This window comes from Molothrus ater, chromosome 12 (assembly GCF_012460135.2).
Source record: "Molothrus ater isolate BHLD 08-10-18 breed brown headed cowbird chromosome 12, BPBGC_Mater_1.1, whole genome shotgun sequence".
In the NCBI taxonomy this organism is placed as follows: Eukaryota; Metazoa; Chordata; class Aves; order Passeriformes; family Icteridae; genus Molothrus; species Molothrus ater.
The window spans coordinates 17264819-17292297 of record NC_050489.2 but is presented as its reverse complement, the minus strand read 5'-3'; the positions used below and the strand labels follow the sequence as shown (position 1 = coordinate 17292297).

Sequence of the window (27479 nt, the reverse complement as noted above, 5' to 3'; positions counted from 1 at the left end):
TCACTACTTAAAGTTTCTGTTATTCCATCACTGAATTCACTCTATGCCTAGAATTTGACATTTCACTTAATGCTATTTCTTCTTTTTAGTTAAATTGATAGAACAGCTACAAACTTGCAAAAAAAAAAGCATTTTGTATTGATTGCCAAGATGCACTCTTATTTCACAACAGCCTTTACCATACCAGAGAACTATCACACAATATTTTATTAGTCATTGTGAAGTCATTACACACTACTTTCAGGTTGGAGTTTTTTTCCCCCTCATTTCTCTTTCAAACCCTTCCTTTTCCAGGATTTTAAATCAAGGGGAAAATCTCTGCATGAAAATATCAGAATATCCTGCCCAAAATACTCCTGAATTAGCTGGAATTAGTCCACTTCCCAAATTCCTACTTATGTATATACACTCACCCATAAGTGTATGGCAATTCCTTGTTAATATCACCTTATTTTGCCATGAGAACAAAATCCCTAAAAATCCAATTTCATGGCAGCCTCCCATTAGTGACAGTAATATTTACCAACCTGCAGAGCCACACAATGTCAGTTATAAGCTACACACTTTGCAAATTTGTATTTGTACACAAGAATCTGAGGGATTATAAATTAATCTTGCCCTTTAAGGCTGACAATCTTGCCAAGCCACTTCTTCCCTCTGCTGTTCTTCATTCTTTTGTTTCTAGCAGCTTCATATTGCTGATTTCCGCAGAAACATTAAGTCAAAAATTTATATTCTGGTCTGAATTACAGCTCAGGAAGAGGAAGGGAGAAAGTGGCCTTAGAAATCTGGACCTTCTCCAATTTTGAGATAATAAATATGCAGGTTGTTTAATAATGTCCCTGAGGAAATAAATGTTTGCTGCCCTATTGCTGTGGGTTGGGCAATGCTGGTTTGCAGATTACTGGGCAGTGAGATTTTGACTTAACTCCATAATCATTATTCCTTTATTTTAATTGAGAAAAAATTGCCACGAGTTATGAAATAGGAAATCAGCATTTTCACAGATAAAGGTTTGCTTTCCAAACCCTTTGGGGAAGGGAGACATTTCAAAGTAAAAACCTGTTTCACCTCTTTTTTTCTCCCTCCTTCCAACACTCAGAAACACTAATGGTTGAAGTTTTCTTCCTGTGTATTTTTGAGTAAGTCATGACAAAACACAGAGGCAGACAACACTGCAGGTGACAAAGGGGCAAAGACACTTTGAGACTTCTGGTTTGGTGATGAAACTGAAACTTATTGGCTCCTACTGAAAAGTTACCTGCTGTTCAGGTCATTTTTGGACCAATTTCTGGTATTTTTACATCAAGCCTAAAAATATGAGTTTTTCTTAACATAAAGCTATGCTTGAGATTTTGCAATGTCATGACCATTTCTCACTTTTGTAGGGAAAAGATGAATTGATTCTTTTCTGCCCTGATGTCTGTGAGTTCTTATGAGGCAAGTGCACCTTCTCATATAAGAACAGTGTCTTGAAAGGCCTGAAATCAGCCCCAAGCCAGGACAAAAGTCTAACTCAGAGGTGTTTATACCACAACCATTTCCACCAGAGCCACCAAACATTACCTGTTTATGACAAATTTAATATGCAGTATAAACACAACGCCGCAGTTGTAACAGTCCGCATTAAGAAAGAAAAACAAATATTGAGCTCTGAAAGGGAATTAAAAAAAAAAACCCAGATATTATATATAATATGGAATTTTTTATATATATTATATATATATATATAAAATTTTTATATATATTATTATATTATATATAATATGGAAATTTTCCATATATAATATGGAAATTTTCACCACATTTGATAGAAAAGCAAGAATGCAATAATAATAATAATAATAATAATAATAATAATAATAATAATAGTAGTAGTAGTAGTAGTAGTAGTAGTAGTAGTAATAGTGGTCCCTGCAACCCCAGCAGTGGGAAAATTTCTTTGCAACATCAAATCTGGCAAAGATCTTCACCTTGATTTGATGGTGAGGCATCCCAATGCGGTGCCTGACAGGTCTGTGCTCCTTGGAGCTGGCACATCCCACATCTCATCCCAACTCCAGCTGCAAACCCTTCTTCACCATCTAATGCATGTGAGGAAGTGTGACCAGAGAGCAGAGGTTTTCTAAACGACTGGATGAGCTCTCTCAGCTTTTTGAAGACTTCAGGGATCTGTCACGTTCACAGCGCAACCCTTTGCAGAGCTTTGCCTTTTATCAATTTATCTTGTATCAATTTACTGCACAGCCCCTTCAGGCTGGTTTTGTGACACAGAGCCCAGCCCAGCTCGGGGCACCACGGCAGCGTTTGCCCAGGAGCTGTGGGCGGCTCACAAAAAGTCATTTTCAGAAGGTTCTTCCTTAAAAAAGCTTAATTAGCCACAAGAGGGAGCCGCGAACTCCCAGGAATGTCAGCGAGAACATTACCAGCTCCTAATTAAGATGCTTATATAATGGCTGCATAGTTCAAAGAAAGTGCATTTCCCAGTTCACACGGAGCTCAGTACAATGAAAAGTTTAATAAAAATCAGGCTTAATTTGCCATATGGTTTGGTGCCTCAGCAAGAGCAAGGAAGAAAACAGGATTGTCTGACATCTCTGGCAAGGCTGAGATTTGGAGCACTGGCACAAACACAGCCCTGTCCACAGGAAAGTTTCCTAGCTCACAATGCATTTGCAGAACAATGCTTTCCCAATATCCTGGTGGAGATCAAACAAGGCCAGACTATTTCTGCTGCAATGTTTACTTTGGGATTTCATTTTTACTTTTCGAAAATACATAAATGAAATCCCACAGTCACTGCTACCTGGAGCCCAGTCACCAGCAGATATTTCCATAATTTTTTCACAGCTCCAGGAACTTCAGTGCAGGTTCTAATACTGAAAACGTCTGCACCATATGGCAGTGGCTACATGTTGCAGATAAAGGCTTTGCATTCTTAGGAAATGGTTTTTAAGGCAGCACAGGACCCCACCAGCCACCCACTGGGAATATGGCTGAGGCAGGAATACTTGATCCAGCAGGAATACTTCATCCAATTTCTCCCTATTTCACTCTCCCTTGTTCTGAGCTCACAGGTCATTCTGTGGGCAGATGGCTCAGAATAGACACCAGCTGAGCATCCCACCCCAACCGGGGCTGGGGGAGGCTGTTCCCTCACCCAGGACACAAGGACAGCGCTGGACGGACACTCAGCCACTGCTCACTTCCCCATCTCGAGGGCACTTCCGAGAATAACTGGGAATTGAAGTGATCCATCCCACAGGCACAGCACCCACGAGAGCCCAGCAAAGGGCTCTGTGCTCTGCTCAGCTGGAAGACGCTTCCAAGCACCCAGGGCATCGGGGAGTGCCAGGAGCTGCTTGCTGCTGAGCCATGGCCAGAACGTATTTCCCCAGTGCTATTTTTGGGCTGACATTATGGATCCCTCAGAGCCAAACTCATCTCAGCAACGTGATCCCCCTGTTGTTACGGGTTTATCACAAAAGTAAATCAGAGTGCTCTCAAGAGGAGAAGAGGAAGAAGAGAAATAGAAGCACAAAAACCCCACGGCGCCCTGAGAGAGAGAATTCACAGTTCTGCAGTGCCAGCAAATCTGTCCTAAGCAGCACCATCCTCAGTCACCAGTTTTGCTCTTTAAGAAGTGTTTGCCTCAACCACTCCCGTAATTTCTTAGTTCTTGATGCCAGGTGAACTATAGGTGCATCAAAATAGTTTCACTTTTTAATTAGAAAATTATTCCCACCCCCAGAGAGGAATATTTGGTTCATGTCCCAGTTCTTTTCATATCAGAGCATTACAGTGTCTCCTTTGTATTTTTTTTTGTTTTGTTTGGGTTATTTTTTGGTGGGTTGGGTTTTTTTAGGGTGATTTTTTTTTTGGTTTGGTTTTTTTTTTGTTTGTTTGTTTGTCTGTTTGGTTTTTGTTTAGTTTTGTTTGGTGGTTTTTTTTTGTAGGGTTGTTTGTTCTGGGATTTCCTGCTTCCCCTAGCCTCTTAGGAAGCAAATTTATTCATGGAATATTTAAAGGTGAACTATTTTTTCCCTCAAATCACTTTGCTCCACAAGAGCAAAACAATGGTTTAGGCCCATTGTTGAGATACTGTTTAATAAACAGACTCTTCCTGTCCTGCCATACTGAAAATTACTCTTTACAGTCAGAGGCTCCATCTGCTCCACGCTGACTCAAATACTCTTTCAACCAAAACAAATGCAAAATATTCCCATCGTTATTCGAATGCATTAACCAACAGAAACTTCTTCATTACTGTAAGTTAAACATACAAAACCTGTGGCTAGAAAGGAATTTATATACTTTGCTGACTTTAATAATTTATTATGTAAAAATTAGTACCTCTGGCTTCTTTAAAGAAATGTCAGATGAAGTGGAGGCAATTTGTGCTCTTTGATGAAGGCAGATATTGGCCAACCTGACCCTGGCTTTCTCTCTGATTAGAACTTTCTCCAGACCCACTCCCTGTGCAGGTGACAGGCAAGGAGATCCAGTGGATTCATTCCCAAAAAATTAAGAGGAATTCTAAAGCTTCTCTAAGTGATTGTGTCCTTTGCTGTTGATAATTAGGGATAAACCCAGTACAGGATTTTTCAGGCCCCACTTTTTCTTGTTTGCATAATGGACCATTAACTTCACTCTGTTATCAATCAAAGCACATCTGGGCAGGTGCTCCTTCAGGATGTCATCCAAAACACCCAAAACAAGTTGATGGAGACAAGAATGAACAATATTTGTGAAATTCAAGTAAAACTTCGGCAATTAAAGGTGTTTATGGAAAACAACAACCCAGGAGATATCACAGTCCTAAATTTCAAACCGTTTCCAGGCTTTCAGTCTCCAGTTTATGGAAGAGGCAAGGTTTTCAATGGTTTTTTTCTTGGAGATGTGTCTATCTCCAAGAGCTTTCCTGAGAAGCTGGAACCAGCCAGTCAATCTCCCACTCAGATCCTGATATCTGTGCTTGCAGCTGCAGGGGCCCTCCAGGATCCACAGGCACAGGATGGAAAGGGAATGTACAACACAGCCCAACCTCTGGGACAGCCAAGGCGAGGGAACACAAGACTGAGGTGAGGAGTTTGGGTTCTGGGGGAAGCAGAGCTGGAAAAACCACTTTAGTGCCTCAGACATCCTTTCTGTGCCATCAGCTCCTGCCATTTTGCTTGGTGTAGTTGACAGTCCAAATACCAAAGCACATCTACTGATCTCCCAGAGAAAAGAGGTGTCCATGGACAACAGCCTGGATTTAACCCAGCAGAGAGAGCCATACTTCACTTACTTTAAACTTTAAGGACCTATTTTCTACTTCAGACCCTGGGTGAAACACATTACCACAAAATATCTGAATTTTGTACTTTAAAATACAGATATGCCTGAAACATTGCACAATGCTTCTCCATCAAAGAGGTTACTTAGAACTTGAAATACAAGGTAATTAATCTTTTAAGAAAGTTTGGATTCTGTGTTTACTTCTGTGGATTATTTGTTTTTTATTCTTCATTTCATACACATTTAAACCTCAGTGGCACTGGGCAAAAGTCTTATTACAAGATTAGCAATTATTTCTTAGTCACATTGTTTTGCACTTGTTCTCTTGAAAATTACAGAGAAAAAAAAGGAACGTGTATTATTACAATAGTGCATCTGTAAACTGAAGTGTTTTCATATCTGCAAAAATTTCTGAAATACTCAGCATGGGGTATACTAATACCTTGAACATGAAAACTTTTATACCAACTTTCAGAGAAGGAACGTGAGAATAAAAAAAGTCAGGCATTGAAATAAATTAATTATGAAAATAAAAAAAAAAACCCACTGATATTCTCAAGAGGGTCCTTTTTAGCATTTTAACTTTGAGCTTTGTCATGCAAAACATTTCAGGAAGTGTCAGATTTAGGAACAAGCCTGGGAGAATTAAAGTGGTTTTAGCATATTTTTGATGCATTTTTGTAAGATTGGTTAGGGGCTGCAAATGGTACCAATGTTCCTCGCCTGAAGGCATTCAGACAAAACTGTGAATGCTCTGATCCAGCACCACACTGAGGACTTCATGCACATGAAGGAAATAGAACTCACACTGCTCAAAAAATGGGTGAAACGTTGAAGGATTTTTTTGGACTGGGGCTCTACTTCCTATAAAATGTACTATACCAACCATTCTTTTGTTACATCAGTGCAAACACAATGTTTTACTAAGTAGAAACAACTGCAAATCTGAAATTTGACAAGGTTCATAAATTCAATAGGCAAATGTTTCAACAGAGTACCTTAATGTATGAAAATGACACAATATATTAAAAACCAGTGAAGTTGTTTCACCACCAGGGCTCCATTTCCCAGATCTTTTTAGAATAATCAAAACAAATAGGATATTTGATATTCAACCAAAAAATATCTTCTCACCATAATGGCTTTTTATCATAATTACGCATAAATGTTTGCAAAATTCAGATCAACTTTGTAGTGGCATGCACAGGTGTTCAAGTGAAGCAAAATGAATTTATACATGTGGGAGCCCTGGGCACTGGTGGATCCCTTCAGCCCCAGGTTCATTATTGTAGTTGTACACAGATGCAAGGATTCTCCCTGAAGAACCCTTTCCAGCAGTTGCAGGGATTTAAATTTGAGGATTTAACCAATATAAATAGCTAACAATGAGCATTTGCTCCGAGATCGAAGCAAAGTAATTCAATAAACACATCAAGATGTGCATTAGCTTTTGTAGCAGGTAATTCCTCAGCTTCCTTTTACTCCTAATTTATAAAGAGCAAGAAGATTCATTACAAATAATTTCCCCTCTCCCTGTTCCTAGCAGTCTGTTTCACAACTATATCTGCAGACTCAGGATTCTGTAGCCAGCGCCACCTCCCTACAGCACAGAGGTCACAAACACAGCTTTTTGTGGCCTCAAAGGAAAGGATTTGGAAATGCTCCTTGTCACAGGAGGCCTGGCTCTTTCACTGGCTGGCCTGGCCTTTCAGGAGCCATTTCAGCACCATATTTGATTTGCTGTTGAAGTGACTTGCAAACCCTGTCACTTGGAGGAACTGGAGCACCACTCTGTGCTGAGTGACAGCCAGACGGAGCAGCTCCAAGCTGGGCTCTGTTAGGGAAAACCTGACTGTGATTGACAAAATTAAAAGAAGAGCTCAAAAGATCCCCTTAAAAACAAACAAACAAACCAAGGGATTATTTGGATTGAAAGAGGAGCTTTCCTGAAAGCTTTTCACAGATCTAAAAAGGCAGAAATTGAGACGAGACATTGGCACATTTGATGATTTGGAATTGCAGCAATTTCAGGACTTAGGACAAAATACACAACGTGCAATCACCACAGGTGTAGCTAAATCTGGAAGAAATGAGAGAAAAGAGGAGAACAGACCCAACTTACAGCACCTCTTCCCAGGTATTTCACAACGCTGTTTATTCTGGATAGGATCAAAATCTTAATTCATTACTGAGAGCCTCTTGTGCAGCACCCAGACAGGCACAGGGCACTGATCTGGCCCTGGGCTGGGGCACCAGGGCAGCATTTGAGCTGGAATAATCTGCTGATGAGGGCTGGGGAGTACAAAACCCTGCCTTGCCTGGGGAACACAAAACCCTGGCTGCTTGCTCTCCCTGCAGCCACTTGTGCTGCCCCTGGGACTCAGCTACAAATGTTATCTTCAGATCCATGCGTGCAGCAGAGAAAGGAATCAAGGCCTGGATTAAGTGGGACCCTCCAGCTGGGCAGAGTAATTGGAATTGCAGAATAAAACACTGAAGTTGCAGAGCCGACCTGAGGAGCTGAATGGGAGTAGTAAAGTGAGAAAATGGAGCTGATGAGAATGTTTCACCTAAAATGCTCTTGAAAGTTAAGACTCAGCTGAAGCTGAAGAAATTTCTTGGAAGATTTTGACTAATTTTATTTTTGCTTTAGCTAGCGACCTGATGAGTCTTGAATGTAAAAATATTTTGCAATTAAAATGAACTTAGAGGAATAAGTACCCTATCAAAAGTACTTATTTTTTATAATTGAAGACATTAAAAAAGAAATATCATTATGAAGGGTATTTTTTTTCTAAATTTGGTTCGATTACATGAAGTCTGTCTAATACTTGTGGATACTTTAAGAACCTGCTTAGCACCCAATTCCCACTTGTAGCAAACAACCCACAGATCTAATTATAGATTTTCCTCAGTCACTAGTTCCCTAGGAAACAAATCCATGGCTCATGTCTTGTTCATGGAAGGTCATAGGAGGAAGATAAATATTTTTCTGTGTATAGAAACTTATCTAGAGGTCACAGGTCTGCATCTCAGCAGATGCTGGTGCTTCTGCCAAGGGCACATGGCAGCTGTGTTTGACAGTTATCTGGGATATTTAAAATTCTCAAACATTTCAGTATGATGAAGCACTGAATACGTCTATTAATAACTTTTTTTTTAAATTTTAATTAAGATTTTAATGTTGGTTGTCTACACTCATTTCAATTTTTATCAGTGGATACACCTCACTTTTCATCTAAAACCATCAGAGGTAAATTCAAAATAGGTGTGAATAGTGACAACTCCTTAAAAACTAGGCAGAAATGTAACTCAAAGTTATGGATGGTAAATGTAATTTGTGTTTTCTTCATATTGGCCCTTAAATTATCAATGTCATCACAAACCTGATCAAAAATTTTACCTACATGCTTGAAAAAGCTTTTGTTAGCAATGTGACTGTGTTTGAAGAGCTAGCACGGACTACATGGCAGAAACCTCTGATAATGTTACTCAAAACAAAGTTTTAATCACATCTTGATAAATTTGACTGCTTCTAATTTGAAACAAAAGCAGTCTATAATGACTAAATGTTAGCATCGATGTCTTTTTTTTAATCTAAAAACCAGATAATTTTCTTAATATTATATTAATCTACTGTATTAGTAAAAATCCTAATCATACTAGCAGTGAAAAGAGATTCAAAAAACAAATGAAGTATCTACCAGAGTGACTTCTGCTTGGTTGTAGTAAAGGCAAGCACTCAGTTCACAAAGTGGAATCATTACTTGAGTAGTCAGAAGAAAATGAAGGGTGGATCTCTGATCCTGATATTTTCACTGCAGGTTTTGCCATTTCTTCAATGGCACTTTTATCTCAAAATGGTAATTTGAATAAAAGCAGCCTGGACCCCCAGATCCAACATGCCAAACATGCAGTAATTGGAGGGGTTTGGAGAGACCCAAAACCCAGAACACCACAGCTCCTTCCCAGGTACTCCACAAAAGTACAGGGGGTCTTTGGAGTGAACTTTTAAAACTACTGATGCATTTCTAAAAACACAGGAATGGGTGAAGTGTAAACACAAAGTGCTGGCAGGCACCATGAGATCAGGATGGCTCCTGCCACTGCTGCACACCAAGGATTTGTTTTATGTACCCTCTGCAAACAGCTCTGCCCCTGCTTGTGCCTTTGTAAGAGATCTCTCCAACAAAATTGTAGACAATAACAAAATTACTCCTGTTTACTCACATCAAGATAACTCTGTATACCTAATTCTGGACTTGCAAAACTATTTAATTCAATTTTGCAACAACACCAATTACCCAACCTGAATTTATGCAGAAAAGAGCTGCTCTAGGTTAGTGTGATAATTCATGCAAATTTTATAATTTCCTTCCTCAAAAAACTGGAAGCTGAGCCATAAAATTTAAATGCAGAGAGCGTCTACATTTTGTGACTCAGCAAGCCAAAAGTTGTTGCCGTTCCAAGTGAGGGTGTCTTTGTTTTAGTCTCATCTCCTACTGACACAGATATTTGTATCAATATTTCTGCATAAACATTTGCATTTGTGTGCAAAGGTTGGCATCTATACCTGGAAAAACTGTGGGAAAAGGCCAAATTTGGAACAGGAAAAACTTAAACTGCCCTTTCTACATAGTGAAACTTTCACAGTCCTTAGCAAGTGTTATCTTAAGTGAACCAGTTGCCACTGATTTTCTCTGCTGGCAAACAAATGTCAACCTGATTTAATCTACCTACTCATTTAGAATAAAAAACTCCACATAAAGCTAAAAATCTCCTACAGAAATAATCTGAAACGTTGAGGGGATTACAAGGGTATTGGAAAGAGCTGCACAGCTGCTGGCTTTGAGCTCCAACAGATTATTTTAAGAGTATAAGTAAGATTTACTGGTATCTCTGAGAATAAATAACAAATAATCCACAGAATGCTGAGTGATCAATTACACTGTGTTTAAAGTTTGAAGTAATCTCTTTTAAGAAGCCTTATTTCAGAATTCAGCCAAATCAGTGTCTTGTTGGCCGTCAAAGAAGAAATGCCTTTCAGTCAGGTGACACAAAAATATTCTTCAAAATATTTTCCTGGTTTTCAAAGTGCATTGATAAGTACAGATCTTTTCCTGAACTTTCACTAAACAACAAATAAAATTGCTGTGCAATAAAGTGGAGCAATGATTCTCCACATCGTTCCAATGGTAGCATTGCCCACTCTTGTGGAAGGTTCCAGCAAAAAAAATTAAAGCCAGAAATGCAAGTTTTGTTAAACCTTCAGTAAAGAGGCTCTTAAAAGACTACACATAATAACCTTTGGATGTTTTAACCAATAATTATTAAATATGGGCTTAAAATACAAATGCTCTTTTAAAATATGAACCACTTCCAAAGTCTAGGATGACCTTTATGGGAAGCTCTAGGCTGAAAGTGTTAACCTAACAATCTGTACTGCATTCTTGGTAGAAAATAACTTTCTAGGCTGCCTAAAGTGTGGTACTGTTATCTTACACATCACCAGCAAAATAAATAAATAAATAAATAAATAAATCGGTAAATAAATAAATTTTGTAAATGCAGTTTCAAAGAAATCAATTTTGGTCAATTAGCTCTGTTTTTATCCCATATGCAGCTGTGTTTTTCAATGTTCTGCGAAACTCAGTCCATCAAAATCTAACTTAAGACTTTTCCTAACAAATATCCTTTAAAAAACATTATTTCATGACATCTAAGACTGCAAGAAAGAAATGTTCCATATTGAGTCCAAAATGTAATAGTTGGTGGCTTCTATCAGCAACTATTAAAAATTTAAATATTAATGTTGAAGAGCCCATATAACACACAAAGAACATAAATTCTGTTCTTGAATTAAAGGAATAAAATTTACTTTTTAAAGGAAGGAACTAGAGGGAAAATACACACAAGGTTCTATAAGAAAATGTTTGATTTTGCCCAATGGTGGCCTGAGGCCAAGAAAAAATTGTAGGCAACAGAAATAATGGATTCTCTTTTTTTTAACACTGCATTTTATAAACTTGCAAGTTAATATCAGCCTCTGAATTTATCATTTATCATTACTTAAATCTTAATTACAGTTTTTATACAATTAAAACCAAAAAAATTGCTGAGATTTTGAATCCACTTGTGGCTAAACACAAGATGTTTTTCCACTGCCTCTAGCAGCTTTATCTTTCCTAACTCTGACAAAATTAGATGCTTTCCAGTCACATACAATTGCTTTGCCATAACACTGTTCAAAGTCAAAAAATACTATTTAAAGCTAATAGTAAGATTTTGTGAAAGTTTGAGCTGTTAAATTACTAAAGTGTTGCATACATAGGATTGGTGGATAATGGCTATGGCGTTCTTTATCTTGCAGAATGTAAATGTAGCTAATAGTGTGGAAAAAAAATCATTTTAATACTTAGCTGAGATTGAAGAAAATAAAGGAATAGAGAAAGACATTCAAGAAGTATAATTCACACTGAATAAACCAGAGCAAAAAAGAAAAAGGGGGATATTTTTATAAAGTATTCTAAATGTTGGAAAGAAATTCCCTCTTTTGTAACAACAAGATTTTTATTTAAATGAGCTCAGGAGTCATGGAGGTTCTGTTCCATCTACCAGAACAAGCTTAAGCAATTTGAACCTGACTAAAAAAGAACAGTTTAATGCTGTTCAATGGGAATGAAACTGACATCATCTACTCCTGCTATTCTTAGGGGTTTGTTGGCCTCCAAGAGAAAAAGCCCCATTGATGTGTGCTCTGGAACAGGGGCTGGGAGGTGGATCCACCCCAGGAGTGATCCTGATGCCAGAGCATCCTTGCAGTGGTGTCTCCTTGGTGTCTCCCTGAATTCAGAGTTCTTTACCCCATGGTGTTAATAAACATGTCACCTATCCTATGATGACAGAGTTAAAACAGGAGTCAAACAGAAACACAGGCCTGCAGTGCCATTTTAAACTGGCAACATGCAAATATCCAACCAGTCCCTGCTGCCCTTCAGTGTGCACAGAGAGGATCCAGCTGGGCTGTGCACCAATATTGGAGCCACAGCCACTCTGGGCCTTGGCTTCAGCACCCAGCCAACACTGGGGCTTGGATTGCCAGCCCCACCAGGCACTGACACCCTGCCAATGAGGGGAAAAGAGAAGGCACACCCAAAAAGCACCACTGGATTTCATTCCATGCTGTTTACGCTTCATGCTAACCACTCCTTACTGATAGTGGCATTATTAAGTGATAATCTATAATCCCCCACGGCCGTATTTGACTTCAATTCCATCAGTGTGAATCCAAAATTCACCTGGCTTTCACAGATACTGCCTCAGCTCAGTGCCAACAAACAGCCCAGGCCATTCTCACCAGCTCACACAGGCTCAGATCATTATTGCAAGGACACCCTTCCCTTTTGGCCTCTCCATCTTATGACAGTACACAGAATATCTCAATGCTTGAGAAAAATTACCAACCAGGTCATTATTGCAGTTCCCTTACTCAAAACAAATGGAAGCATTAACAGCTATTCCTGGTGTAATTAATTGCTGTCTCCCTATATTTAACTGCAGCTCTAATAAGAGTAAAACATCCACAGATAACAAATATTACATTACATACACTACTGAACCTGTTTTACTACAAATCTACTACATATTTTCATGCAAAAAGGACTTCTCTGAAATATTAGCGAGTCCCATATGGAAATAGAAAGATATGGAGAATAATAATGTACTGACAGCTATAAAGAAAGTACAAGAGCACACCCATCCTCACAAAGAATTCAGCAATAAACTTAAAATAATGACTTTCTCTCTTTTAATTTAAGGGAAATGCAGGTAAAACTGCAGCAATAATTAATGAGGCAAAAAGAGCCTTTAGATTAATGAAGCAAGTTACTTTCCCCAGGATCAGGTACTGTTGTTTAATTTTTACCAGAAGTTAAAGCTGCAGGCATATGATCACAATTCTCAAATAGAAGTAAAAAAGTATTTAATGGAATTAGTAACTTTTTTGAAATGTAAATCAGTCAACAACCCATTGTGGAGGTACAAAAATAATTTAGCAACGTCTACCAAGTTTATTAATAATTAAAATCACCTTAATATGTATGTTTCTATGGTTACCCTTAATGTGTTTAGAATACAGAAAGATCTTAAAACAGTCCCAGGACTTCCCAGCTAATATGAAGAGCAGAGATGGCTTTGAAATTGATCTTTAGAAAGAATAGTCAAGTCATTTCAACTGCAAATCATTCATTTCAATTTCAGCCAGAGAAATCAATGGGCAAGAAAACAGATCTCTCATCAATTAGGACTGCTTCTCTACATCTATCACTTTGACCTATCCTGGGGATTTTCAATTGACAGCACAGTATATCAGCATTAAATTAAACCTACAGAAAAAATAAATATTGGAGAAATTTATCTTAGACAATTTAGTTGCTAAATTTAACCCTTCTGCAGTATCTTGGAGAGGAAGCCTGAAACCACCCAATTAAAAACCTCAAGCTCAAATTATCCCACCCTCCAGGACAATTCCTGAATGTTGGACAGCTCAGGACAATCAAGGGATGTGCCAGCCCAGCATCCCAGGGGGGACAGCAGCAAGGAACCAAACTAAAACCCAGTAGTAGACATTATAAAATCTCCTTCACAGGAGAACTGGAGATGCACAAATTATCAGAAATGCCAGAAGAAGTAACTTTAATTCCATTTTAACTGCAGATTACACACACCATTGTGACAAAGGAAATGAGACACCTAAATTCTGGGCAAATGTGGGCCTTGGTAACTTAAATCTCAGTGCTTTCAGAAATAGCTTTTTGTTTCTACCATTGCCTACATGCTTTTGAAATGCAGAATGACTCTTTAAATAATAAAGCAATATTTGAAGACAAATAATGAGTCAGACATTCCTCGCCCCTTCTCTCTGCTTTCCAGACACATTTGAATGATAGAAATTGTATTTAGAAGAACAAGAGCTTAACCTAGACATGGTTTGTGGAATTACAGAACTGCAAAGTAACTATTTGTGCAGCCACCCTGAAACGTTCCTGCAGTGTGTTTTCTTTACAAAGAGCAGTGCAAATAATTCAAAGATGAACCAAAAATTACAGAGGAATGGTTGGGGGTCATTCCTGGGCACATCTGCCCGTGGATTCTCCCTGCAGTGGTGCTCAATGTCCCCCTGTGCCAGCACCAGAAACCCTCAGGCACAGCAGCGAGGACACCCTTTCCTTTTGGCCTCCACACCTTGTGACAACACACAGAATATCACAGCGCTTGACAAAAATGATCAACCAGTTCTAACCTTCAGCACTGTTAAGTCACTCTGCAGCACTCTAATCCTTCCACTCCTTGTCACTCTCATGACTCATTTTGGATGATCTGCAAACTCTGTCACTGCAACATCTCCTTTTCCAGATAATTTCTGTTGTGTTAAACACAAATCACTGTATAAATCCTTGAAATATCTATTGGCAAAACCTTCCCTATGGAAATCTCTTTCCACACTGATGTTTCAATCATTTTTAGCAGAAGGAAGCATTTTCTCTCAGTAGAGAAACCCAGGTTTATTGATCAGATTTATCTACACCTTCAGCTTCTCCACAGATCTCAATACATTTAGGAAATATGAATTGCCTTAAAAAGATCCATGTTGGCTGCTCACTTCATGATCTTCCAAAGTTCATCTGTTCCAGTGACTGCTGCATCTTGGCTCTGACTGCCTGGTGCAGGAATGGGATTCAGTGGGCTCTAATTCCTACTGTTTCTCAAGGATTTTTAGGGAGCTTTTTAAACAGAATGGGAAGGATGTGACCCCACATTCCAGAGTGAGTGGAGCCAAGGTGCAGCAGTCCCTGTGTGCCTCAGTCAGGAGTTAATTCCCAGTTTGAGTTCCACAAACCGGCTCTTTCCTCTTTTATAATATTTTTTTCTCTTTTGCTTTGAATCCATTTCTTTTGACACTTCATTTTGAGATACTCCATCATATTCCTGTCCTCTTCCTCCACCAAGAATATCTGCAGTGTGGCACAGCCTCCCTTCTTTCTAAAATAATTGAAATATTTACTGGTAGTTTATAGTTTTCTCTTCCACTTTGACAGGAATTTCACTTTTTTGAGGGAGGTTGGGGATTTTGAAGAATCCTCTTGCAGTCTTTTTGACCCTCCAGTAGAAGTAAAACTGGTTGCATGAACTGTTTGTCAGGTATTTGATTGTCACCCAGATCTATGAAACTCAAAATCTCCTGACTGTAAATTCATGACTGAAACAAATGGCAGGCCCTGTTCGTAAATAATGTGCAATGAGATAATTTCTCTCTCTCTTCAACATAATAATTTCTTTGAAAGCTACTGCAGGAGGGTCCCCATGGTTCATTACACAAGCAACAGGGAGTCCCTCCTTGAGAGAATCAAGGACAAAAAATGACAGCAGAGCTGTATTTTGCCTCTAGTCTTTGATTTAGAAAGCTGATAGGAAGTTTTCTGTCTAATTCTAAAAATCTAATTAACTCTGGTGTCCAATAAGAATTTTAGAAAGTAGTTATTTTGAAAAGCCTGTGAAGAAGAATTTCTTTTTTGTTCTTGGCTCTGCTGCACTGGACTGGGTTGTAGCTGTCTCCACCTCCATAAATTATAAGCACCCATGCATACACATCAGTCATCATCAGGGAACATGAGCTTCATTTGTTCCCAGAATTAAAAGGCTGTTCAGGATGGGAGTTTTCAAGATGAAAAATGTGCTCAAAGCCTGTTTTGTAGTGCATGGGAAAAGGAGCTGCTGGGTGCAAACAGCAGCAGCATGTCCTGAGCTCACAGCAGCTGACTCTGAATAACATCTGTATCTCCTGAGATGGAGTTTAGAACCACCAATCTTTGTGGAATCTTGGGGAAATAAATACCATCCATTTTCTGTTATTTCCAAAAGCAACTTTCTTACAGTACTTACAAAGAACATCCTTCATCAGTCATGCCCAAAAGGAAACAATATGAAGTTTATAAGATTTCTCATTAACAGATAATTACACTTTTTTAGTTTCCAAAGCATTATTGTATCATTGTTGTGTTGGAATTTTTTTTTTAAGAAAAAAGAATATGATTTATTAACAATTAGGATTCTCCTAAGAAAATTACTTAATGCAGTAATGATAGGATAGGAGTTTGAAAAAATAATCCATGCATAATAAATTCTATTAATTCAAGCTAATTTTTGTTTTCCAGTGACCCTTAACAAACTCAGGTTTGCCCAACAGCACAGTTATACTATATATATTTGATTATGTTATATTTGATTATGTTTTCCTATTTACACACTTTCAAGATGCTCTGCATTGCCCATTTTCCTGTATGAAATTCATACAGATCCTTACAGCTTTGCTTTCACACAATTAGCAAGTTGCCCACTGCAGACTTTGGCTTTTCCATGAGTCTGATTTAACCATTCTTCCAACCCTACAAGAGCTTCTTCAGGAACATTTAGGGCTTCTTTGTCAGGTAGAAAAGGATCTATTGAGGAAAGGCTGTTTCGCTAAAGATCTGATTTCTTAGTCCAATTTCCTGAAAAAAAAAAATTTGACTGATCCAACTGAAGTCTTTTGGCTAATTTTGACCAAATTTGATTAAAAAACATCCAATATGCAAAGTTCCTAGAAGTTCCACAAAAACTGGAGCAATGCAGAGTGAAAAGACCTTTTGGCACTGGCAGAGACAGAAAGGAAGGAAGAATTTCCATTTTCCACATGTATATTCATTGCCTGATCAGGTCAGCTGCAGCTCCAGGATTTGCTCCCTCTTATCCCAGTCTGAAATATCAGGAGGCAGAAAAAAACCCCAGTGGTGCTGAGGGGATTATTGAGGCTCATTGTGCAAAAAGGGCTCTCATCGATAAGAGCACCTGGGTTTGTTGCAGGGAACTTTTATTTATAGGAAACCAGCTTTCATCACTTCTATTATCATGAAATACTTGTAATATATTATAAATCAGGCTTGAACATGAATTATATTAAATTAATATAGCCCCTGAATTCAAGTTGCAGCCAAGCTCAGCTACATCTACAATGCTTTTTTTTTTTTCAATTCTAATAAGTAAAAAAATATAATAAGACACATGTTATTGGATTATAGGGATCACTACTACTTTCAATTTCTGGACTTCATTGTTGAACAGATTCCTATTATCAAATCCATTCTCAAGCTCAATTGGAAATGTAAGCTTAATAGTTTTGTCCATGCTTTGTAGAAATGAAAACCTTCTGAAGCTGTTTGAACCTTGATGAAAATCCTATTTTCCAAGTGCACTTTAAAAATTTTCCCTAAAAACACATTGAATAAAGTATAACTTGATATGTACACCATCGGCTTAACCCACACTTCCTCCAAAGGTCCTTTTTTTCTTCCCTCTGCAATCTCCCAGGAGGGTTGGCCCTATCAAAATTCCTTTCCCACTTTGATGGGAGAATTTCTGTCAGCTTCAGTGTGCTCAGGGTCAGGCAGGGGTACAGGAGAGTGAAATGTTTTAGTGTGTGCTTACAAGGCACTGCTGAGGGATGAGCTCAAGCTTACAAAGACAGCTTAAACTGCAGCTCAAGCTAAATATTCCTAAAATAACACTCTGGCAAAACTGTGCAAATGTTTTAACAGCCACTGCAACTCTGAAACAGAATGTGTATAAATATTTATCCCATGTTTTCCACCTGTTCTTCAGGAACATGAGGCAGATGGAAACATGGCAGGAAAAGAAAGTGTGGAAGAGCAGCAGTGCAAGGGACATTTTTGGATGGGAAAGCAGACTTTCCAATGACAGGGAGAGGAACTCACAGCAGCAATTTATAGATTAAAATGGGAGGAAAACACCTACAAAGTCAAGAGCACTGACCAAAAACAGAGTTGATGGAAATCTGGATATGTTGTGCAAGCCTTTAGTAATTTATTGCCGTGCACCTCTGAAATGTGTGTATGCATTTTATATATTTTTTTTTAATATATATAAATACATCATGGAGGGTCTGAGTGTTTAAACCAAAAATATGTACATTCCAATAATCACCATGACTTCATATCAGCCTGAGAAAATTTAAAGAACATCATGGCCAAACCAAAAATCCACATTCTTGCTAAGTTAAACACAGAACTTTGGAAAGCAGATTAATCCCAAAAATTACAGTTCTCCGAATTCTTCACTTGCCTTTGTTTAAGCAAAGTTTCAAAGGAAGAAAGTGATTTTTCTCTTTGTGAGTCATTCTAGAGAAAGTAGAGTGGCCAAACTGAATTCTTCTTTTCCAAACACAAGCAAAAGGAAATTGCTTCATATGTGGGATTTCTTGTAATTGAAAGGTTTAGGTCAACAGCAGAACACTGATTAAAATGAAATAATTTACATTTTTATATATTTGACCACGAAGAAAAATTGGCCAATAGAGAAGAATGACATTAACTTCAAAATTAGGTGTTGCAGAAACCTTTTCCAGCCTCAGCATTCCAAGACTCTGCCCTATAGACCATACCACACTTATTCCATTTCTGAATTCAGCCAACAAGGTTGCACAGTAAGTGACAAAGATGATACACCAGAAAGGTTAAAAAAATGTGCCTTTAGAGGGCAGCTGGAAAAGAGCACCAGATGTTTTGGAAATGAGAAGGGAAAATGTTTCCTGAATTAAAACACAGCTGTCATTATGGATAATAGCATCATACTCCTTTATTCACCCCATTGATCAGTTGCTGTACGTCACCCTAAAATGCAAAGGGGAAAAAAACCAAAACAAAACAGGAATCATCCATGTATGATAAAAGCAAGGGCAAAAGACAAAAAGGTTAAAATTCTCTTCAATTAATCACTGAAGAGAATCAGCAGTTAGGGAGAAGGAAGAGAATTGCTGTTGTTCCCTGAGTGACAGCTATTTACTCCACCTTACAGATGAGCCATATATAATACATATAATTTTTCCTTCTGGAAATGCTCTGCCAACCATCTTTACTTAATACCATTTTAACAAGCCACAGCTGGTAATATCAAATTTGTCACCAGACCAGGCTGCAAAATGCCTTTATTAAAGTCTTTCATTAATGAAAGCACCAAGGTTGACAGTATGACAGTATCTAGTTTGTAAATTGGCAGGGATAAGTTAATTTTGTTCCTCAAATGTCATTCATTTGGATATTGCTTTATATTGTATTATAAACTTGCTAACAATTGACTGCATAACAAGAAACCAGAGGAATTATTTAGAAGGGAACAGGAAAACAATCAAGCAGTATGAATCAGTTCACAGCTATCAAATAAATATCTTAATTGATTTAAAGGAAGCTCTGTGGCTGTGTTCTCTCCCCTGACTTTGATATTATGCAGTTTTTATGTTTTTACTGGTAACATATTAACACATCACTCTACTAAATAAAGCTGGGTAAGTCTGTTGAATCTCTCATCCCACTTAAGATAAAGTGTTACTCTGAATAGATTTGTAGGAAGAAACTTCATAAATTAAGGGGGCTAAGCAAACAGAAATCCTGGATCCAAATATCCTGTTTTACCAATCCAAGATTACAGAACCAGGCTCTGCATCTTGTTCAGTTTAAAATTTGGCCCTACTAAGAATGCAGAGACCCAGTTTTTGCTCAAAACTGTACATTCAATAAGAAAACAGATTCTAGGAACTGGACAGATTGAGTGGGTATTCCAAACAACTGAACTCAAACAAGACAGAAAGACAAGGTGGAAAAACAACAACTTCTCATCAGTCAGATCAGGATATAGGATCATTTTGGAAGACTTTAAAGATGAAAGTTAACCAAAAAAATCAGTCTGGTTCCATGAAAACCACAGAGAATGGGGTTAGGGAATGATAATTCTCATTCCCCATCCCTATTCATTAGATGAAATAGCTGTTATGTCTGAAAATAATCCAAACATTTTAAACTTGAGCCTACAATTAAGTTACTGTGCCAATGACAAATTACTTGCCAGGGTTTTATTTCATCTTACTTACTTTCCATAGGCAATTTACTGGCAGGGACAGACTTTTTTCTCACCTCTACCTTAATTTGCAACACAGTTTAAAATTATCAGCATCTGAAATCAAAGTTAACACAAGCAGTGTGGCTGTTAAACTGCAGCATACTCTGCTGAGCAGCTTTAGAGCAGAAAATCTCTTCTGTTTGCTGCCTTCCTTCAGGTCATTACCATGATTTATTATGAAGCAGGAAATTAGGTACTGGATATATCAATATTGTTCAGAAAATTCGATTCCATCATTGCCATATAACTGCTTTATCTCCAACAATCTTGTAACCATAGTAACTAGATTAGAAAGTATTCCCCAAATGTTTTTAAATTCTTTTATTCTTATTAGCGACACCAAACACTGAAAAAATAATGGTAAATTATTGTTTTCCAGTTTTCCAAGGCATTTGCAGCTTGGGTAAGTCTTCTGAAAGTCTTAAGCAAACAGGTGTATTTTAGCAAATTTTTCCAATAAAATTCTATTAGCTGAAAGAAAACAAATGTGTTCTGTTGGAGTTGTTTATGTGAATGTCAGTATTCTTTAAAAAGGGAGGGCTGAAGAGACACCTCTCAGACAAAGAGACAAATCTGAAGTGCTGTTTTCACTTAATAGTTTGTTAGGACATCAAATACATATCCTTTAATGAGAATTAATGTGCTGTAGCTTAATAATTCATGGACTTGCAATGAAAGCCCTTTCATTTAATGGAGTACTGCTCCTTCCACTGCTGAGGTAGGTTGGTGTTTTTCCCTGAAGGGCAGGGGTGTGCCATTCCTCCATGAATTTAATCAGATGTTAAACCCTGACACCTCCAACCGTTCAGGCCCAGCTCAGCAGGGTTTTACACATTTTCAGGAGCACCAGAGTAGCAGGAAAACTGGAGGTGTCTGCTCTGTCAGGATCAGAAGCAGCTGTATTATGCAACTGTGATCACTTATTTATCAAATATTGTCTTCCCTCCTCAGTACTGCTGGTGGAAATTAATTCTTCCTCTCTGGGTAGCAGAAACTTTTCTTTTAATCTTATGCCAAAATTTATATCCATTAGTTATTACACCAGTGTATTCCTTTCACTTAAATCATCTGGATTTACAGAAAATGCTAGTGCTAGGCAGAGCAAATGGAGCCCATATATATTTCTGCCCAGTCTTACCATACCTGAACTAGAACTTGATTTTTTCTCTAAATCCAATCTTTGTTTCTTGATGGATTTCAAAGAGCTTTATTTATTGCCTAAGTGCTATTCATAAATAATACCCTTTTCCACCTGTTCACTTTTCTGCCTTGTTTGCTTCTTTTTTCTATATCCTCATCTGTGGATATGCCTTTCCCACATGGAATTGTAGACATACTTTAGCAGAATGCTCTCCTTTTATGCCATCAGACTTGTTCAAGGAATCAGAATTCCTTGTGTCTCTGTAATTCCATCTCCTCCCTGAAAAAGTTCCCCACCCACTTCTTCAGCAGTCACCAAAATATTCTTGTCTTCTGAACAAGCCAAAATCAAAATATTCTTGTCTTCTGGACAAGCCAAAATTCTTGCTAATGACCATTTCTTGTTTTCTGACCATGGTCTGGCACAGCACTACCACTGCATTTGATGTGGTGATGATTTGAAAACAAACAATGGGATACCAAAAAATTAATCCTTAAAAATCCAGTAAATGTTTCCTGTAGACCCTATGTCTACTTCCATTATGAGAAATATATTCCTTTGCTTCCACATCATTTTTACTAACTGAAACAAAGATTCAGGCCCATAACTGGGATTCAGACCTTTCCCAGCTAAGCAGCTGATAAGCAGTCACACAGATCCCTCTCGTGGTGTTGGAAAGGTTCTGAGGTTTCTGCACATCCTTGTCTTCTCTGTGGGCACACACCATTATCCTCCAGGTCTGGACACCCCTCCTTGCCAGGTTCTTTCCTCCTCCACTTCTCTTTAGACTCCCTCTCATTTTCTCCTTAATTTTCCAGTGGTACCAAAAAGCTTCTTAATTCAGCTCTTGTTTCACTGCTGCTCCTCTCTTGTGTTTCTCATGTCTTCCCCTAACCTACAAACCTTCCCTCTGGATTCTCTTCCCAGGCTGAGAGATCATGATCATCTCTTTTGACACTTCATTTTTTTTGCCTGAAGTTTGACATTTTTTTACAGCTGCTTCTTTAGTCCATGGCAATTCTCTTCTGTGAAGCATGCAATTTATCATATATAAATAGTATAGCCACTCAAAAATACCAGCTTGCAGCAGCTTTTTACAGCCAGTTTTCTTCAGCTTCCTCCTTTCTTCGAGCGTTTTTCTACTGCTGCTCTAGCAGACAAGATGCATTTGCTCTTTGCCTTAAATTCCCATTTCAGAAGAGGAAAAAAAAAACACTTCCTCATAGATCTTAAAGATTTTTATCCTGTTTGCAGGCCTGGACCACTTCTAGTCTTGAGCTTTTGTTGGGGTCAGTCCTGTCATGTAACTGCAGCTAACAGCCAGATCAGGGGCAGGAAGTATAGAAAGATTCTGATCCAAAATACCTGATCCAACTCCATACCCTTCCCAAAAGACAAAACAGACAAATAACAGCAAAAAAAAATCTTAGGGGGAAAAAAATAAAGTTTTGGTTTTGATTTATTCAACAATTTCCTGCAAAGACTCCTGTGTACCTCTCTCTGTGTTCTGCCCTTCACTGAGCATAAAATGTCCTGCCAGTTTTCACCAGGCCACTCACGGCTTCCAGATTTTACCTGCCAGCAATTGCAATATTCATTCCTATGCAGGACAACTCCTTTAAACTGAAGAATAGAATCCTTGATTCACCATTTGTCCACCCATAACATGAAGAGCAATTCCTGTGAGCCTGGATAAACACAGTCTCACTTTGCAGGTGTCCTTCTCTTCTGAAGTGTGGAAAAAGAGCTGGGACTTGTAGAGCATCTCCACAATTCCCTTTGTGCTCCTTGGGGTCAACATTAGTGAGGATTAAACTTCAAAAAGCACCATCCTCAGTAAAAGTGTGTCATTGTTTTGCACATGCACAGAAACACCACTCCAAGTCTTAGAAAACATTTCCGTGGTGTAGAGGAGGATAACCTGCCAGTGGAAGTACAAAATAATCCTGCATCCCACTGCTTTGTATTTCATTTGACTTCATGTGGACAAATAAACCGGAAAAGCAGCATATGGAGAGAGACTAAAAATTGAATATCATATCCCAGTGCTCTGTCAGCAAGAGCTAAACAAAACACATCAATAACAGTCAAGAGTTGTAGCCTGGGCCATCTGGTCACAAAGGTTGTATTGAAATGTTTTAATCTCAGGGTTCTCCCTCAGGCACAAAGGCACAATATGTAAAACCTTAAATCCTGCTAAAAGGTGAGATTTCTCCACCTACCAACACAGCATGCCTAGGATAGTTATTTAATTAAGAGCTACCCTAGTGAAGGGTGTGGAAATGGCAAGGCAATAATCCAATTCCTGAGTGGGGATGCTGGAAAGCCAGGAACAGCACAGAGAACAGGCTTGACACATGTACTTCCTTGTTAACCTAAATACTAATTGAAATTTTTGTAATTAATTTGAACAAAACACTCTTTTCACTTGTCCAGTGCAGTATCTCCTTCCTGATATGCATATATCAAAAATTCATGAAGGAAGTCCTCTAAAATTCCTATTTTTTTTTCTCTATGGTGCATTTCCTAACTGTGAAATAAAACTCAATTAATTGTCCTCCCCCTGCTCTGCTCTTTCCACACATCTGCCCAGCTCCCCACTAAGTGCTAATCAGCATTTCACCTGTTGGTTGCTGCAATCACTTCCAAACAACCTTGTGCAATTCCAGCCAGCACAGCATGGGGTGGAGAGCAAGAGGAAATCAGAACAAATTAATAAACCACACTGGTAATTTGCTAAAGCAGGGGAAAGTAAGGGAAATTAAGAAAGAAAGGGAAAATAACACCCTGGAAACCTGACTTCCATGTGAACACCCAGACAGGATCACGTGGTGGCACCACAAAGAACAAGTCAGAAATCTGAAATTATCCTTATCATTTATTCCATGCAGTCAGGAAGGCTTCACGTTCCTTCTCATTTTTGAAACTCTGTTATAACATGCAAATCACTCATTCTCTGGATGTTTTGCCTCCTCCCCAAAACACCATAGAAACCACACTAATCTGCAAGGTCCTTCTGCAGGGATTACAGCAGAGCAGAGATGGCAAAGGGTTTTTTCCTGAGGTTCAGGACAAACCAACGCCCAGCAGGAGCTGTGATCCATCAGCCCTTGTGGTGCCCCGAGAGGCTTCTGAAGATGAGCCCCAAAATATTTTGGAAGAGGAAATAAACACGTTCCTCACACAGAAGTGGGCAACAAAGTGAATTTTTAAAAATTCATGAAGCTGTGGAAAGTGTTGGATATGGAAAAGCTATGGAAAGCTATGGATATTGACAATAAATATCTGAATTTAAGGGAGTGAGATGAACAGCTTTTTCTCCAGCTTGTGCAGGATCTGAAGCAGGTACAGGAACCAGTACTCTGAATTACTAAAGACATTCATTGTGGGTACCAAGACCTCACAGCCTATCTTGTGAAGATCTGTGACAAGTCAGAAAGACCTGAAATAACTGCTTTTCTTTTCAGCATTGATTTTGACTGAATTTCTTCCCTACAATCAGTAGGTCTGAGAGTCCAAACCTTTGTATTTATGCTTTGTTTAGCATTCAGTTGCAAATTACCAGAGCTGACCTAGAATATGTCATTCCATTCTCTTAAATACCTCTAAAACTTTTGTCTCCCCAGACACATGCATAATCTCTCTTTCTGTTTGCAATATTCTCCAGCCAAATTAATCATCTGGATACCTAAATTGGAGCTATGCTGAAAAAAAAACCCATAAAAGATTGTAAAAATTATGACATCTCCAAGTATTTCAAGGTGCTGATCATTTGAAATTCCTATAATTTCAATATTAGCTGAGGACAGATTTCTCAGGGCCTTTGAAAAGCAGCCTGCCAGATGCTCTCACATTTCTGTCTTTGTACATCCTCTAAGGCACTTGTGATACCCAAGAAGCACTTCAGGAGCAGGGACAAATCAGGATGACAAAATGCCAGGAAAAAATTGCAGCACAAACAGGGCCTGGTTTGTCTCCTTGTGCCTGAGGAGCCCAGAATTCCCATCTTAAACTCCCCATAAGAAATTCTTAATGAAGGAACTTCTACAGAGAGACTCAGGCGGCCTGAGATCAAAAAATTCACTGTTCACAAGCAGAAGGGATGGAAGAGGGTAGGAAGAAATCTGGAATATTACTACCAATGTGATAGGCACTGCAAAACTATAAGAGTGATAGATCAATTACTTAATATCAACATTTGATCCAGTTTTGTTGACTTACCTTGCCAACTAATCTGGGGAATGGAGGTCTTTGATTTTCAGGAATTAGTATTGGAGTTGCCAAAATAGCCCTTTTTTGTCTTGGAATTCCAAGGTTGCCTTCTAGTTTTAAGATTTCCTGAAAAAGAAAAAGACTAATTAGTAAAACTTAAAGTTATTCAATTGTTGTTCCCTTTCCCTGCACCTTTAGGTAAAATTCCCATGAACCACCAGATTCTAAGTTTAGTATTATATATTTTCCAGCAATTAGTGATAACATATCAAAGCATGTGTTTCATCTTTCAGGTTACTGCACTTTTTTCATTGGCAGTGGACAGCCTATATTGATTTTGTACTCATGTAAACAGGTTATAAACCTAAGGTGTGTCTACAATCCTAAACTGATAGCTGATTAAATCACAAGCCTTTAGCAAGGCCTGATTTACCTCAAACACTTGCACAAGACCAGTAAAAAGCCACATTTCAAATGTTTTTAGAGAATTGTCTCTAAAGATATATATGATAATATCTCTGAAGACATGGATGAGGATGGATATCATCTACACTCAGTCACTTCTCAGCCCAGGCTTTCAATCAAGCACAACAAAGTGAATTTGCAAACACAGTCCACAGGTAATGAACACTCAATAAACACCAAAAACTTATAACTTCAAATCAGACACCAAAGCCCAGGTGTAACTTCAGATATGAGCTAGTAGGTTGTTGGTGTTGGATGTTTTGCTGTGCTGGGGTTTGCTTTCTCTTAGAGAAAGCTTCATGCTATGCTCTCAGAAAGAATAAAAATCAAAGTTGTATGTACACAGAACTCCTTTTTCTGCAGCATTTTCTGGAGCCTTTCTTTCTGTCTGAGCTTCAGGCAGTTCAGCACATCATGAGCTACAGTGAACTCTCCACAGTGGCCTCTGGCCCTGGAAAACTCTGCCCACCACACCTTTGCTTTCTCTTCCGTTCTGTCTCTGATCTGCTCAGTGCCCTCCCTGCAGGAGCTGCAGCTTCCCAGAGACCACTGTCCTTCCTCTGCTTCCTCCCACAGCCTCTTCAACGCTCTTCTCCAAGCACAGTTACTACCAGGGTCAAAAAAAGCCTCTCCCCATCTCCCAAAGCTCTCCCTTGATCTTTTTTTGGAAGAGAAAAACAACAACAACAACAACAACAACAACAACAACAAACAAAAAAAAAAAAAAAAAAAAAAAAAACAAAAAAAAAAAACCAAAACAAAAAACCAAAAAAAAAACCCACAAAACAAACAAACACCCACAAACAAATGAAACAAAACAACCAAAACCTAACAACAACAAAATGTCCAGATTTGTAGTGCATTGGGAACTGTGGAACTGAAAAATATTTCAATCACTTCTTTTCATTTGGGTTGCCATGGCAGTTTTATTAAAAAATCACTGTTTGAATTAAATGTCTCATTCCAGTAAGGCAGTTATATCCTACAGATAGCACTTTGCTCTCTTAATGCACAAACTCCAAACCCCAAAGTTTTCAGCCAGTTCTGGAATCCATGTTGTTGTTTCAACAACTGATTCTTACACAATCAAAGCTCCATCCCTAGGCTGTGTTTTTATAAAATGTCAAGGATAAATGAGTTTTTTTGGTGGCACAATCTGGATCCATCAGCCAAGTTCTCCACAGCTGCTCCTGCCTCCGTCTGTGGCAATGCCGCCAACCCAACGAGCCTCTCACCACCCAACTCTGCTCTACCTCTGCTGGCTTTAGCATCATTCCTCAAATTTGACAACAAACAGGAGCAAGGGAAACTCAAGTTTTCACCAGTTTGCTTTAGTCATGATAAGGTCAAAGAGCAGTGGGAAGCACACAGAGAA

The 27479-nt window shown here is 38.5% G+C and overlaps 1 protein-coding gene across 2 annotated transcripts in view; it reads right to left on the bottom strand.

Annotated features, from left to right (window-relative positions):
* The window catches only part of CDH13 (cadherin 13), a 449240-nt gene that overhangs the window by 236793 nt on the left and 184968 nt on the right, over positions 1–27479 (bottom strand). For both annotated transcript variants that reach the window (XM_036390362.2, XM_036390361.1), the window contains exon 4: positions 25649–25765. In XM_036390362.2, coding sequence (XP_036246255.1) covers positions 25649–25765 — 117 coding nt within the window. The remainder of the gene's footprint in view (positions 1–25648; positions 25766–27479) is intronic.